The sequence below is a fragment of the Limanda limanda genome, chromosome 4, assembly GCF_963576545.1.
Source record: "Limanda limanda chromosome 4, fLimLim1.1, whole genome shotgun sequence".
Lineage (NCBI taxonomy): Eukaryota > Metazoa > Chordata > Actinopteri > Pleuronectiformes > Pleuronectidae > Limanda > Limanda limanda.
Genome location: NC_083639.1, coordinates 3,938,415 through 3,955,042, shown reverse-complemented (window position 1 = coordinate 3,955,042; position 16,628 = coordinate 3,938,415). Strand labels below are relative to the sequence as shown.

General features: G+C 39.8%; 2 protein-coding genes across 3 annotated transcripts; both read right to left on the bottom strand.

The window, feature by feature from the left end:
• Positions 1–680: 680 nt before the first annotated feature.
• tusc2b (tumor suppressor 2, mitochondrial calcium regulator b) lies at positions 681–6,694 on the bottom strand. 2 transcript variants are annotated; one of them, XM_061069090.1, is made up of 4 exons: positions 6,538–6,694; positions 5,524–5,753; positions 2,994–3,114; positions 681–2,901 (listed from the first exon to the last, which is right to left on the bottom strand). In XM_061069090.1, exons 2-4 carry the CDS (start codon positions 5,670–5,672, stop codon positions 2,836–2,838), a joined length of 336 nt encoding a protein of 111 aa, XP_060925073.1. In that variant the 5' UTR covers positions 5,673–5,753; positions 6,538–6,694; the 3' UTR covers positions 681–2,835. The 2 variants fall into 2 exon arrangements, with proteins under 2 accessions (XP_060925073.1, XP_060925075.1); XM_061069092.1 differs by lacking the exon at positions 6,538–6,694 and adding an exon at positions 6,001–6,413.
• A 499-nt stretch (positions 6,695–7,193) lies between these two features.
• Positions 7,194–14,574, bottom strand: rassf1 (Ras association domain family member 1). The gene is made up of 7 exons (XM_061069983.1): positions 14,478–14,574; positions 12,279–12,764; positions 10,718–10,842; positions 9,267–9,371; positions 8,882–9,173; positions 8,679–8,794; positions 7,194–8,590 (listed from the first exon to the last, which is right to left on the bottom strand). Exons 2-7 carry the CDS (start codon positions 12,556–12,558, stop codon positions 8,441–8,443), a joined length of 1,068 nt encoding a protein of 355 aa, XP_060925966.1. The 5' UTR covers positions 12,559–12,764; positions 14,478–14,574; the 3' UTR covers positions 7,194–8,440.
• Positions 14,575–16,628: the final 2,054 nt, after the last annotated feature.

Here is a 16,628-nt window from a genome sequence, read left to right as displayed (position 1 = left end):
GTTGAAATCCACCACTGACCAGTGCTTTAAATATCCAGCAGACTCCACCTCTGTTTGAACTCGACTTTACTCTCATTTTCAACAGGCTGTTGCTTCTCTGACATCAGAAATATTTAAAACATAAACTGTTTAAAGTAGATTGCTTTCATGTCACTAAAAGGGCAAACAAAACCAAAGTATTTGTATTTCAAGGCTTTTTTGCAGTTTATTAGTTATTTCAGATTAAGATTGTGGAAGCACCAAAGACAGCACAGTAAATAGTTCATGATATTTTATGACTGAAACCACAAACCTAAAATCATATAAGATACAGGAAATCTGGCAATGAATACACACTAATTGTTTTAGAATTCAAATAATTAAAGTATTTAAAAGTGAAATTAAGCTTGGTATCATTTTTTTTACTGTGGCAACACATGTCACAATGCGGCTTTATTCTTATTGTACACTGGGTCCAAACACAGGTTTAATAGAAACCTATGTGAGGATACATAATTCTTAGATAATTGGTTATGACTCATGCAATCAAACATATACACTTTTCAAGAGCTGAGAAATTAAATATAGCTTATTTATAAACGTAAGTTAAACTAAATGGGATCATCTATCCTTTGTGAGTTAATGAATGACTTTGAAAAGACATTTTGTGAGATCTCTGTTTGAACATATGACAAATAAAACATATTTAATTATTTTTATTGACAAATCACATATTTTAAAACCATTTCTTAAATTACACCATGATTAATTTTTAACCTCAAATATGCAGTTACACCTCCTGACCTTGGATTTCTCTGCTGAAGACTATGTTGGTATATCAACACTTCCTTTTGATTTCACTGCTGTTGTTTAGACATGGCAGGTTCCTACAAATAATTTAAAATAATAAACACATTCTTGCTAGTAAGATAAAAGATTACAGTGGTCTTTGTGAGCATCTCAAAACCTGCCCAGACTTTAGTCAGGAAAGCCAAACCATGGGCAGTTTGCAGAGTCAGATCTTTTAATTTAACCCTAATGCCACAATTCACCTCATGGCCTTGCATAATATTACAGTTCTGTGAAAGTAAACAACAAAAAGTAATTGTATCGCCCCGTCTCCCCCAGACACAACTGGTAGAAGAATTCAGCCAGAGGACTCGTGCAGAGTAAATTAATTTCATGGAAGCAATAAAGTGGAGTGGATTTTGGCACAGTCCTGTTTATCCTCTGAGGAGAACAATATGAGAGACGGCTTTACAGAAACCACTTTCTCATGGAGACATGGAAATTGATGGCCTTCCCTTCTCTCGACATCATCCATTCTTCAATAGCACACACAAATACACACACATTGCCAATCAGTGTTTCGCCTTCGCAATTTCCTCTGCAGGTGGTTAATGTCATCGCAGGTGGAGGTCGGGGGCATTATTTCCACAACATTGGCATCCCGTCAGTTCATTTAACTGTTTACAACGTCTGACAAAAAGCAGATTTATTTGCCATTACAAAAGACTCTTATAGCCATATTAAATAATTCTGATACAAAGACTAACCACTTTAAATTCTGATGAATCGGTTTCCTCACACTAATTACGGCCTACAGAATAAAAAGTATTTTAATAGTCCTGATGTGATTAAATAAATACAATTATTTTACATAATTATTAAACAGTAAAATATGATTTCTATTTTACAAATAGTTGTCTCCAGTCGTATCAAAGTAACTTACTAGTTTCTTTATCTTTCACGCCCAAATCCTTCGATACAAGGAAAATGCTTTAGTCAAACGATGACAGGTGTTGATGTACTATATGTATATGGTAGATGACCCCCTGAAATTTTTCAAACAAGTGTGTATATTTGCTGAAATCTGCCAATTGAATTTGTACTCGTTTCAGTGGTGGTATGCGAACTCTCTGCTGCCTGCTTATAATGCTCCAATTCCCTCGAAAAATTCCCACGACCTTTGTGTCCTGAGGCATTTACAGCCAGACGTGTTTAGTAACTATAATCTGCACCGGTACAAATAAAGTCATTATACGCCATTAGTATGTAAAGTATATCCTTAGATCTTGATGATTTGCAAACTAAATGCACTCTACTGCTGTTCAGTGATAATGTATGGATATAAAAAAGGGACCATGACACAGTTCAGCATTTTAAATTGTAATTAAAAAAGTTATAATAAATTAAAAGTGAAACATAATATGCGGAAGCAGCAAAGAAAACAGGATCTCTTGCTGCTGCTGCTGCTGTGTACATGTGAGGCTCGGAGGTCACTGAAGCCAGTCCATCCATGACGTTAATCCACTTCAGATTTCTTGGGCAGCTGATTGTCAACTCCCTCGGATGTTACCGATAAGCTGATCCTGTTCCATGCATGATAAATCGAGTCATGAGGGTGGCAATAAACTAAAGTGTGCAGCTAAAGGTTCCTGCTCTATATATACTGTGACAGGAGAGAGAACTGGTTACATTCTCCTTGAACTCCTAGAGTTCAGTGAATCATACCAGAAAACTATCTGCAGCAACAACTCCGGGACTGTCACGATTACCTGTGTCTCCACACACATTCACACATACATGCACACAAACCATGATCTGTAAACTGAGTAGGTTCTGCCAACTTGGCACCCTTCAACGTCCCCACTGGTGACCTATTCTGTGTCTGAGCACAAGCCAAAAGATCACATGCAGAGGCTCAGCAACATTGCATCTGCCTGTCCACATAAGAGCATCAAATATATCAAGAGATCAGGTGTTTTTTAAAAGGTGGTTCAGGCTTCCAGCTGAGGGGAAAACCACGGGACGGAGTTGACACAGTGGCTCGTCTGAGACAATCCTCAGACATTGTCATGCTTCACAGAGGACAACTGGGAAATCTACATGGATGCATGGGTGGTCCAGCTTTATAATTCCCTGAAACAAAACAAGAGAGATTAAAATTATCTGGCCTAATAACACAAAGAACTGGTGAATACAGTCCTAGTTTAGATTCCTAATTCCCTTACCTGAGCTGTTAGATTTTTTTGAATCCTTTTCAGTTTGGCCCTTTTTCGTCCATTTTTTGTCACAATTGTTTCTTCATAGAACTCATGGGCCAAGTCGCCGTCTTCATCAAAGAACAAAGAGCTGCAGCAGAGAGTAAAACATTATTATAAATCTAAATAATGTGCCTGAGCGAATTCAAAACTCTGCACAGTCAAGGCTTGGCAATACAACAAGACAGAATATTTTACATAATCAGGGGGAAAAATTGCTCCCAACGTGAGAGCCAGAATGCACAACCGGGACAAAAATAAAATGTGGTGTTTGGATTTCAAGCCCATAAACCCATGAGCAAAGGAAAAAACAACAACCAGCTGCTTAGTTTGCTGGAGCCTCAGCTCTGTTGGACTGTCAGCTCTTTTTTTGTGGGTAAAGTGCTGTTTTTTTAAAGGTCAGGGTGAATGGTAAGCTAACAGGTCAGCTATGAGTGTGGAAATATCCCTTGGTTAACAGATGTGTATGAGGGGAGAGCTAAGACCACGTCTGCAGGAACCAAAAAATGCTAACACGTCCAAATTTAACGAGTTTTCTCTGGAATATTTCGAACGCGAAGGGGACAGGAAGCCTCAAACTAATCTCAAAATGATAAAACTCCAATTAGTAACTGTAGAGGAATGTTCCCTCTCAAGCGTCTCAACTTTCCCCATCACATTTCCCACTCAAAGAAGTTAAGAAGGGATTCAAATACCTTGGAATAGAAATCACACCCACTTTTTCACTGCTATTTATAAAGAACTTCGGAGTGCTCCTTGAAAAGTGTAAACAAGATATGGTGAGATGGTCCAGCCTGCCGCTCACCTTGGTCGGTCGAGTTAACCTAATTAGAATTATTGTATTAGCAAAATTTCTTTACCTCTTCCAAAACATTCCCATTTTGATAAGGAAAAAGTTTTTCAAAACTTTGGACCATTGCATAGCATCTTTCATTTGGAATGGTAAATCACACAGGATTAAAAGGCAATCCCTTGAGAGACCCAAGGGGCTTGCTGGCTTGGCTTTGCCCAATTTTATACATTATTACTGGGCCTGTAATATCCAGAAAATATTGTTCTGGATGGAGGACTATCAACCTGACAGCAGCGAGGCCTAGATACATCTTGAATGCACAGGCGGCACGGTCCACTTGCGCTCTGTCTTATGCGCCCCGTCCCCTTCGACCCCACATACTCGATTCTTCCCCAACCCAATTGTTCTTAACTCAGTTAGAATTTGGTAGCAGTTTAAACGACATTTCAACCTGTCTATAATGTCAATTCACACCCCAGTTGCCAATAATTATAATTTCCCACCCTCTACCATGGACTCAGCTTTTAAAATCTGGATGGCAAAAGGCATTACTTCCACACGTAGCCTCTTTCTTCACAGCAGATTTGGATCAGTCGCACAACTCTCTGAGAAGTTCAACCTGCCAAAATCAAATTTTTTTAGATATCTCCAAGTAAGACATTTTGTGCAGAAAAACATTGCTTCATTTCCAAATTTACCAGCAGATAACGCAACTGACAATCTCCTCACTTTGTCTCCACACCGTAAAGGCTTAATTTTAGTCCTTTACAATCAAATCTGCAGCATCTCCCCCCAGTCACTGCAAGAAACTAGTCCACTTTGGGAAGAGGACCTAGGGGAGGTAATGAGAGAGGATCAGTGGCAGGCTGCGCTAAACTTAGTACGCACATCATCCCCCTGCGCTAGACACAGCCTAATTCCACTTAAAATCATCCTGAGTGTCCACTGGACCAGGGCTAAACTTGCCAAGATCTTCCCTGATGTTGACCCCTCTTGCCCCCGCTGTAAAAGTCAACCAGCTGATCACATACATATGTTCTGGTCTTGTCCTCTCCTCAGAACATTTTGGGGAGACATTTTTCATGCTTATTCTAAAATGTTTGGTGCGGTCATTCCTCCAAACCCATTATGCCATTTTTGGTTTTACTGATGAAACTCATCCTCTTAAAAGGCAGGGCCCATATTGTCATAGTTTTCACCTCTCTGCTTGCCAGACGTCGGATACTACTCTTATGGAAGGAGCAAACACCTCCCACATTCAGTAGATGGATTAGAGACACCATGTCTTTCTTGAAACTGGAGAAAATATATACTCTGAAAGGTTCCATACAGAGCTTTGAGAGAACCTGGACCCCCTTCTTGTCGTACTATGAGAGCATACAAAGCCCACTACAAGAGGAAGATTAGATGGCAACCCCCCCCCCCTTTTATTTTTATTTCTTTTAAAATTGTATTTACCTATTTACTGATTTGTTTTATTTATTTTTTATTTTTTCTTCAATTTAATTTTCCTCTTTCTTTCTTTTCTCTGCTTTGTCTTGCAGCAGTGATGTATGCAATTGTATTGTATTGTATTGTAATAATCTAATATCCCTATATACACATATATATATATATATATATATATATATATATATATATATATATATATATATATATATATATATATATGTGATCCCGAGGCGTGATCCCGAGGCTGTTACTTACCTTCGTCTGGAAAACACAAAAGGCGTTGCGCCTCGGAAACTTCGAACTCTGGCCAGGGGCTGCTCATCTCCATCTTTGGTTGGTTCTTCCACACTGACTGAGCCAGAAAAAGGCCAAAACCCTTTGGATCTGGAGCCGCTGCCACCCATCTTCAGCTGCAGCACATTCTTTTCTTGGGTCACAGAACTGGCAGTGGGGCTACAGCGTCACTGTATCAGGTGTGAGGTGACCTTCAGGATAAAAACACAGGAATAGAACACATGAAAGGTTAATTTCTTCCAATATATTATGCAAACATGCAAAATGATTAGAATATCACGATTTAACTATCCTATTTTTTATGTAAAAGAACTAAGAAAAACCCAAAGTTCGAGATCCTAGTTTTGTGAGGCCAATATTAATGTTACCATAAGAAAACAAATGCACAGCACCTACAGCCAATGCAGTGATTACACATCAATGTTTGGCTAAGTTTACTTTTCTGGTTGCTGACAGAAGAGACACAGGAAGCCTGCTGAAGAGTCCAGCTGGTTTATAATTCACACGTCCTGAAGGTCTGACTGTAGCAGGCCGGTGACATGACAGTCCAACCTCACATGAACACAGCCCTGCCACAGACACACGGAGCCCCCCCACACTGTGGCATGGTGTGTCAATCCAGGGTCGTACATTTAGAAAAAGCCCAACACATATAGGCCAGCTGTGCTTGTGTCCAGAGGGCTCGTTACCATTCGGCTAGCTGGAGAGAGGAAAGCTAACGATGCTAACCCTGAAGCAACAACAAGCAGAATCAGCCCCTACACGTGTTGTTACTCGCTGTCATGTCACTTTACGCCCTGGCTGCTAACGTTAGCTTCGGAGAAAGACAATTAGCTCCCCGCTGCTAGCATTAGCCAGGTCGACATGTTCCCATCTGCTTTTATAGGGCAACGTTCACTGACGAAATGCCAAATGCTACACGGTTAGCTGCTTTGCTAACCGGCGTCTGTAGCTTCCGTGGAGCTGAGAACGTACCTGAAGCGGCCCGGTTCGCCGGGGAGAGGGTCTCGCTTGTGGGATGATACAGCTGCACAAGCTCGGAGCTTATAACAAATACACACACACATACACACACACACACGTCCGAACTAGCTGTTTATGCTAACGTAACACGGTGTTCTTCCTGGCTTCTTTTTACTGTCGACTGCAGAGGAAACGCGAGCAGGTGTCGCCGCGGTGTGGACGGGAGGGGAGTGACAGAGAAGGCAGCACACAGCGAAACGTAAGAAATGTACCATATCCACATAATTCCACCAATGAAGAAGAAAGTACAAGTGCTATATATTTAAAGCTATTTTACAGACATTTGTAAAATAGATTTTTTATTTATTTGTCATAAAGACATAAGACATTTTTAAAAAAAGTTGTGAATGTATTTTTTGACAGGTCTGATTTGCCAAGGAGAAGCAGTTCCCCAGTTACATGGCAACTAAATGCTTAATTGTCAGCCCTGGCTTCTGATTGGTTAACTGGTTTAATACAACACTACTCCTTGACCGTGTTTATTTTCCTATCCAGACAGGTTTTTCAGTTAACATTTCAGCCGGACTTCGGAGTTCTGTTGAAACCCCACAGTTCACGAGGACTCCACCGCGTAAGTGAGCATTTTCAAGAAATAGACAAAGCCAAACTCACAGTACTCTTGTTTTTATTTGTCCTCTTTGTAACTTTGTAACAGCTGTTTTGAATTGTGCTATATAAATAGAGTTAATATTCATATTATTAAAATCATGTGGCCAGCAAATACTGTTATCTACCTGGGGCTGTTATTCAGAGTTTGGGTTTAGCATTAGTTGCAAATAATGAAACTCTTAATACTGCATCAGGCAATGGCTTTCGAGACAATAATGTACATAGCAACAGCTTGCATGAAGTCCATATTCAGCTTCAGCTTAGCTTTACCACCTTTAGGATGAGTTTGAACACTTAAGACAGGCCTTAACATCCAACATGAGAGCCTGATCACACTTAATCTGTGGCCATCTGAAAGTAAATTACTGCAGCCAGGTTCCAAAACCTTGTGGAGAAGCCTGCTCTGAAGAGTGTTCACTGTTATTACATTTTTTGAAAATAGGAAAAGATCCCTTGTAAGATTGAAAGTATTCCACTAACTGACAGAAGATATCAGGGATCATCAGCAGATGTTAGTTACCACCAGCAAACATTAGGGACTTATTATGAGTTGTGTACCTCTGTAGACAGACCGATACTGATCACACCTGAGTGTGTGTCCCTAACATCCTGGGGCCCAAAATGTAATTGACCATGAATGCAGAACAAGATTTTGTGTAATCACATGTGAAGGTAACATTCCAGAGTCTGTTCCCTTTTGGCCATAAAACCTGTTTACCTCACCAAACCCTTGATCAAACCTCTTACTTCATGAACAATTTAAAAGCACTGCAACCACAACATTAATTGACCCATCATTTACTATCATCAATTTATTTGATTATAAGAATTTATACTTTTAACTTGTCCGTATCCATTTCACAGGTTTAGTAAAGTGCCAAAATTTAAAAAAGAGTCTCAAAAAAGATAAAAAAACTAAATGTCACATAAAAATGAAAAATATGTCTTTAACACTGCTATAAATAATATAACCAAGCAGCAGAGTTTTTCAAGGATTAACTGCAATGAATGGTTGGGATCTTAAATGTTTTTTTGTCAAACCAGTTAACAACAGTGGTTAAACTCGCACAATCAGTGGCAGTGTCTTTAGTTGGTTCTCACTAAATGTAACAGCAGAATCCCTTCTTCTAAAACAACCCCTTTTCTACACAATGTCATTGTCAGAGGTCTCTCCCTCACTTTTCCATTGCTTGAAATATTCTTCTTGATCCCCATTCGGATCCATGATTGTAGCAGAAGGCTCTTTTCAAGCGGGAGTACTAATCCTCGCCATCGCCTGCTTCGTCCTTTCTCTCGCGAGAGCGTAACGCCTCACTATCTGCCGGACATGCTCTTCTTCTTCTCGTTTCAGGATCCGCAGGAAGTTGCACAACTCAGGAAAGCTGAACGCATCCCACTGTGGAGGAGGGCAGGTTCACAGTCAAATCACACGGTAACTGTCAGGATATATTGACGACTCATCATATGACCAAATGGAAACTTACATTGACTTCCCCAGTCTCATTTTCTTTCAAAACCAGACACAGGATTTTCTCACTCGGTCCGGCACACAAGCGTAGGTAGAGTGGACAAATATCATCAGAAAGTTTACGGGTGTACACTAAGTAGAAGAGGAACAAAATACAAAAATGTAATACTTGATAACACAGTGCTGTTTTACTTAAACACACAACATTAAGAACACTACCTTGACTTTGTCTCTCAGTGCGTTCAAACAGGGCAAACTTGGCCGGGTTGTCCACCACAGTGAACTTGTTGAGCAGCGCCTCGATCACTTCCCGGACCCGTGTTTGGGAGCTTATGTGCAGGTGTTTCGCAGTATCTTTGGGGAGGTAGAAAGATGTCCGCCGTTTCATCCGCCTGTCCTGCTGATCTCCGTCTTGTGTCGAGCACGTCGGGCTCTGAGGAGGAGGGAGGGAGATCGGCCGAAGCAACTGAAAGTGGACCTTGATGAAACCAGTGTAGAACCCGTCTTTATTCTGCGAGGTGGACAGATGGACTGGATTAGACGGGGAGTGAAATGGTTGCAGTATATACTGTAAGTTCAGAAAACAGGTTTATGTGTCACTCACCACCATCATGGAGAGGTTACTGTTGATCTGAGCGTTATACTCCTTAACCTTCTGCTGAATTTCCCCAACACTTAAACCCTGTTTACCCAAATCGATCTGTTCATCCTGAATTGTAAAGAGCAGAAAACACATGGTGTCAGCAGAAAGCTTGTCTTCCCACATGAGCTTTAAGGATGAAGAGAAAGTGAAGTAGCAGAAGTAACAGTCAAATAAATAAGCTTTTACTCTATCATCTCGAATGAAGCAATGCATGAATGAATATCGCTAAGAACAGAAAGTGAAACCTGCTTTGTGCCTCAGGAATAATCAGCCTTTCCACTGCATCCCCATTGACCCTCTGACCTTTTGAAAGAAAGATGTATAGGCAGTAAAGTATAGCTCCGGCTCCGAGCCACTGTCTTCTGATGTATTTCCTCGGGTCATTTTCTCCAAGGTTCAGATGAGCGGGACTTTTGATGATTTAGTATTTCTGTCATCCACACTATCTTAGAATTATCTCCAGATTTGTGCATCCAAAATGTCTCTGCTGTCCTTTGTCTGTCTGGAGAAAACTGGTCCCACTAACAGCTCCACAACCCCAGCTTCCACATCAGCTCCTCCCCGACAATAAAACCTCACAAAGATATCAAAAGGAGCCGGACCTCTCCCACTGAGATCTGCTAAAATGACCCTGAGGTAAAAATATTTTACTCATGTTATTGTTCATGTAATTTAATAGTATTCAAAATAAAGACATATTTACTTATAGACTCTAAAAAAGAGGCTCTGGACATTTTTGGTGTTTTTATTTTCTACTATCAGTAAAAAACAGGGAAATTTGGTCTGACTGGCTTTTCTACTTATACACTGAGATTCACCCCAATTTAAGATGTGTTTAAAATCAGTGAAATACTGCAGCAAAGTAGTTAGTTTATGAAAATGACAGCTGTGAGGTTGATCTGTGCATGATGAGACAAATATATTAAATATTGATGACAAAATAATCACAACTCGAGCCAAAACACATTCAGTTTGGGTTGATACATAGTAAAAAAAAAAACTATTAATCTGTTAAGTGGTGGTTTGTTGATCACAGTAGTGCAAATATTTTGAGGTTCTGTAATAAGGACATCTGTCTTATTTGTAAGTTGTTGAATTGTCCCCTCCTCTCAGCTCTCTCCTCAATTACTTTCTGTATAGAAACCTCAACAATGAAGAGGTAATAAATCCAGTATCTTTGAGGACATGTGGCACAATAAAACACAGCAGACAGCAGTGGGCAATCTGGTCGACTCCATCTGCTTTGACCTGCCCACCCACACAACATGAACATTACACTATTTTATTCAAAAACAATAATATGAGCTTGGTTTCTTATTTCAATCATTTTCTTTCTTTGAAAATTGATGAAAACAATCCCTCGAGGACCACAGTGCTTTCTGTACGTGTGTAACTGCAGCTTAATTCCTCACCACATTGGTGTCTGTCTCGATGACGTCGACAGACAAATCTTCCTGGTCTGTTAACAAACTTCCATCTGTGCTGCAGTCCAGGTGAATGAATGGTTGACAGCGGTAGTGACAAGTGTAACTGCATTCTGAGAGAGAGGGAGAGAGAGAAAGAGAGAGAGGGAGAGAGCATTAAAGGGGACACGGACTCAGCTATGCTTCGGCGACTCGTCAACACTTGTGGTGTGGAACCCTTTGCTCTAGATTGTGTTCAGTAATCTGTCTTTGTGCTGAAAAGTATCACCCAAAATCTTCCAGTCATTGCAGTTTGTCTGACTTTTAGAAGGATTTGGCAAAACACACAGAATTGGTTTTCTTGAAACTTGGTGGGTGGATAGGGTTTAGGCCAAGGAAGAACCCATCAACTTTTGGTGTTGATTCGATCAAGGAGGCTAAGCAAGGATTTTTATTTTTACTTGATTGAAATCTGGGATCTTTGATTTCTATCTGGGTGCAGTTTGGTGCAGCTTGATGGAATATAAATTGACAGTTGGGCCTTGGTGGAGGTAGGTGCTCTATTCTATTTTTTTCTAATTGCTACATCGTTTCATATCTTTTGTTGAACTGGGCTCTCAACATGTCTCAGAACGCCTGGAGTCAAACGATACAGAGAAACAAAGACATTCCCCGGTAGTGTCTGAACTAACATCCAGTTAAAACATGATGTTTACCAGACCATTCCTACCAGATCGGGACAAACCCTGCTAAAGATTCCCATGACTTTGAAAACACAATATGATCATCCTGCATCTGGTGCTACTGGAAGCTGGAAAGGGATGATTTTATGAATGGATGAACATGGACCGACAAAGCTGATTCACTCTTTAATGTTATGATTTTTACCCATTTTTTACTGTTAGGTTAAATTACAGAGAGATTTATCATTAAGTTTAATACTGATTTTCTTTAGAAAGGAAGCAATGGTTCACAATGTCTATTATTAATCCTATTGGCAGGAACAGCCTGACATGCAGATTTAGTGGCTGGCTGCCTGTTTTTCCTTAGTAGGTCAATGCCTACAGTCAAAAACATGTTTTGCTTGCAACACCAAGCATTAAGCTGGTTTTATACCATATTTTTCTTCCTGACATGGAAAAAAGGGGCAAACGCCTTCAATGTGTTAGTCTTTCTCTGGCTTCTTTCAGACCAATTGTGGCTCAAAACACCAAGTCCATTTTAGACTTTATAAAAATCTAATATGCAGCATACTTAAAAAAAAAAAAAAAACACAAATAAAAAAATCTGTCAATGTCTGACTAAATAATAAGTTATATATCTACCAGTGAAGGTCATTGCAGGCCACAGTGATGGTGTCACTGGCGTATATTTAATAGTTTTGGATGGTAATGGAGCTGTACGGCACATATTAATGATCTACATCAGACTTTGACTATAGTCATATTGTTTTGGTCTCTTCATGGTATTTCTTGACAATAGGAGTAATATATAATATCACCTATAACTATAAAAGGATCTCTTATCCTTTAAACACATTCAATTAGATTCATGTACAGGAGTTACTCACTGGTGCAGCGTAAACCCTGCTTGTAGAGACCCCAGATGAATTCTCCACACAGGTCACACCAGGTGAGGTGAGCGTGACTGTCGATCTGGAAGTCATGACCCTGTCCAATCTCTCCTGTCCGACGCCCGGGCCTCTCGATGCTGACGCTGTCTCCAACCAGTCGGACGACGCTGAAGGAGCAGGGCTGAGCCGATGGGGCGGCGCGGGCCGCAGGAGCAGCCAGCTCGATGGGATCATTCAGACTGAGGTCCTGCAGCTCGATCAGCTCACATTTAGACATCCTGTCCTCGATACAGACACTGACATGTCAGTGGCATACGGCTCTGAGAGGAGACAGCATCAATATGTGCACCTGTACATCTGTATTGAAGACGTGGTGGATGTTGTGAGTGGTGAAGTGTACACAAGCACCACGTCAGTTTGATCCATCCACTTCCAGCTTTGTTTGTTGTGTAAAGGAACAATCAGCTGTCATATCCTTAGGATCTGCAAGAGAGATGACACTTTTAATACATGCATGGCTCAGTGTTACATACAAAAACCATGCAATACACATGAATGATGCTGCATTATGCTATAGGATTTAACATTGGGAAAAAGAGATTAACCTCTGTTATCTGATGCCATGATTCATATGATTATGTTCAAATATGATAGATAGATAGATAGGTAGATAGAGTACTTTATTCATCCCCGAAGGGAAATTAAGTTGTCATAGCAGCCGGTATATTTGAATACAATAAAATACAATAAAATAGAATAAAATTAAAAATATGGGACAGGATGTCAAGTATAATCCTGTGCAACACTGGGACAACACATCCTGTTTTTCTGCACCTGACAGTGAAACAAAACCTGACTGATCAATATAATTTCTTTCATTAAATTCAGAACAGAAAAAACCTAAAATGTAACATTTCAAATATCAGTCGCAACACAATGACACATAACCTGCAGCCTTAATTTCAAATATGAGTTTACGGTACAGTACTTTACTCTATTATTTACTTTTAATGTTTCTCAATACATCTTCTCTGATACTTTGTAATCATAGTTTGCAACGAGCAATATTGGATATTCTAGAACACGACAGATTTATCTGTTGGCCAATAACTGATATGAGCATATCTGTATTAACATTAATGTTTGCAGATATGGGAACATTTATTTTTCTGAATAAATGATGAGCAAGAGATGTGCGATAATGTTTATATTTACCATATATTTGGTTGTATTTGTGTTTTCCACCAGATATCAGAGGCTACTCCAGTCATTCAATAATTCATCATTGCTTCAGCCTTTAACTAGATCTTACACTTGCCTGCATTCCTGCGCTCTTGTATATGTTTCATACATTTCTTTCTTATGTCAAATTTTATCTTATTTGTTTTTCTCTTTTCTTTCCCTTTTCTGTTAAATGTCAGTTTAACTTGTACTTGCGTCTTCTTGAAATCTATTCTCTTCTTATTTGGAATTACAGTTTAAAATAATTGTATTTACTTTTAGCTGCATTTCTTGTGTGAAAAATGCTCTACAGTTTATTATTTTTATATATAGTTCTTTATTCAGAAGAAATCAAATACATTGGTTCATTATAGCCAATTTCATAGCTATATAATCGTTTTTCAGATAAAGGATATAAATATAAACATGTGACTATCTTATCCACTTAATATAATTTAAAACTAATTAACCCAGAGGCCATTTAATGCTCTTTAAATGTTCACCAATTTATGTAAGTAGCCATGACAGGGAATCACATACCATCACTTCCTGCAGATAAAAACAGAGCTGGCCTGTTTAACAAGTTCGAAGACAGGTGCATGTTTAAATTAGTGTGACTCGTTTCACTGTGGACTCGTATGGAGCTGCATATTGTGACTAGAATGTGAACAACCCGGGATGTTTCTGCCAAGTGGGTCACCACCACCACCTCCACCACCACCAGTACACGGTGCACTATTCCCACAGGCCAACAAGAATACACTGTGACCAGGATCATTCTGCTGCGTCTGTTAATGACAGAACTAAAACAATGCTCTGAAGACAAACTTGGTATTTCATCTGCCATTTGTTGCAAGAAGCCTTTGCAGTCTGTCCCGGGACAGCCCGGGTTAACGCTGAGGTCTGAAACGGAGCAACAGTCTCATCTGACAGCGACACACATGACACGATGAAGCGTTGAATAAACGATCTTACCTCTTTCACTTCTCCATCATGAGCTCAGAGGAAATCTGTGGGAGTCGCAGAATTAGAGCAGAACCTCTCTCCAGTCCCACGCACCAGTGTTTGCGCATGAGTGCGGATTACTGTGTAATCCCGTGTGCGCATTAACCCGTCCCGGCAGGAGGACACTATGAGGAGCCACAAGGGACAAAACTCACCACATGCACACGGACATGTGAACACATACATATTCACATGCATGTTCTCACACACAGGAGTGGGATGTAACAAAGTACATTTAATTAGTCGTTGTAGTCAAGCACATTTTTTATGTATCTGTACTTTACTTAAGTAAATGTATCACTTTATCTGTACTTTCTACTCCACATACATTGTGTTACATGTTCACATTGATTTTTTTTGTTTAGTTTTAAAGGTAATCAATAATTAGAGGGGTGTTGGTTCAATGATCCAATCAGAGCAGATAGGTAACATTAGACCCCGCCTCCTGCAGCAGCATCACTGGTGAAGAAGATATCATCTGAAATGGATTCAGAGGAGACCAAACCTTAGCTATGATGACGTAGCAGACTGTTGCATTAGTGTTCTTAGTGTTCATTAATGTCTTGGCTAGTTTAAATACATTGTTCTAACTTAATTTAAAAGAAAGTGTGTACTTACTTTTATTATTTAGAACTTCCCTACTTCCTCTACCACTGCACACTGGTTTCAGAATTCTTGATCGGATCTTTGCCAGGGAGGTCATTTTGTCACACTGTGTGTTTGTTAGTTTGTTTGAAAACACAATTACGCAAAAACGATTCAACCAAATTCGACCAAACCAGGGGATGAGAAGGGGCCCGGACCTTGAAAGAACCCATTGCATTTTGATACAAATACACATTACTTCAGGACACCCCAGCTTTATTTAACAATACATTGTAGGACATGTGTCAACACTTTTTTTAATTGTCTGGGAATAATGCACATATGCAGATTTCCCCCTCTTTAGGACTATATTATATGTCCCCGTAAACACAGGAAATGAATGAAGAATCTAACAATGGCAGTGGATGCAATGATGGGAGGAAAAGATAGATAGATAGAGAGAGAGAGAGAGAGAGAGAGAGAGAGAGAGAGAGAGAGAGAGAGAGAGAGAGAGAGACGTCCTGAATGAGCATGTTTGTGTCTGTGTAGCCAATGTGTGGTGACCATGCAGAGTCACAAGATTGTTGGAGAGTAATTGGAGCACAATAACCAGTTAACAGCTGACAGTCAGTGTTCAGTTATGAAATGAGTGGTGTTAGCCTAAGACATCACACACACACACACACACACACACACACACACACACACACACACACACACACACACACACACACACACACACACACACACACACACACACACACACACACACACACACACACACACACACACACACACACACACACTCATTGTTAGCTTACATACTAAATTGTCACTTTTTCATGTATACACCGAGATTTCACAAAATGTTTGGTCATGGAAATTTGGTTTAGTTATTGAAAAGTCATGGAAATCCATTTGTCAAAATGTGTATGAACCCTGACACACACACACACACACACGTTCCTATTGTGTCGTCCCTGTGTTCATTTGACTTTATTTGACTTCATTTGACTTCCTTCATGTCCTACCAGGTTTGTTTTCCTGGCATCCTTTCCTCATGACGCTGTCTGTGAGTAGGCTCTTTCAAAAATAAATGTACTCAGCTGTAAACACGTGAAAATGCACACACACATTCATACTAACCTACTAACCTACTCACATACATACATACATAAATATCCTCAGTTTGCCTGCATGGGAATATGATTGTGTACAATACTTATTATTATTAATAATAAAACCTTCAACATTTGAAACAAATTGTTTTTCTTCTTTGAAAGTATACGTGTATTTACAGTAACTGTGCAGCTCCAGCTCCAGTTATGACTGAACCATATTGACCATTTCTCCAGAAACGTTCCACGTCAGCCTGGACAAGGTTCGTCAATTACAAAGACTTCCGGATATCGCAGTTTCACAATAATGGCGTCAGATGGATGTGTGCTGCATGTACAAACTCTACATAAAGCATTAATTTGAATTTAATTGGACCGTGAAGTGTAAGAAATGTACATATTTTAGCTCACAGTAACC

Bases quoted from the DNA above. Each gene is read 5' to 3' on its own strand.
- tusc2b (XM_061069090.1), bottom strand. From the start codon at position 5,672: ATGGGTGGCAGCGGCTCCAGATCCAAAGGGTTTTGGCCTTTTTCTGGC. The intron at 3,115-5,523 runs GTAAGTAACAGC...TCTCTGCTGCAG, and splicing joins TTTGTGTTTTCCAGACGAAG to CTCTTTGTTCTTTGATGAAG. The intron at 2,902-2,993 runs GTAAGGGAATTA...GTTTTGTTTCAG, and splicing joins AAAAAAATCTAACAGCTCAG to GGAATTATAAAGCTGGACCA.
- rassf1 (XM_061069983.1), bottom strand. From the start codon at position 12,558: ATGTCTAAATGTGAGCTGATCGAGCTGCAGGACCTCAGTCTGAATGAT. The intron at 10,843-12,278 runs GTGAGTAACTCC...CCTCTCTCTCAG, and splicing joins GCAGGGTTTACGCTGCACCA to AATGCAGTTACACTTGTCAC. The intron at 9,174-9,266 runs GTGAGTGACACA...TCCACCTCGCAG, and splicing joins GTAACCTCTCCATGATGGTG to AATAAAGACGGGTTCTACAC.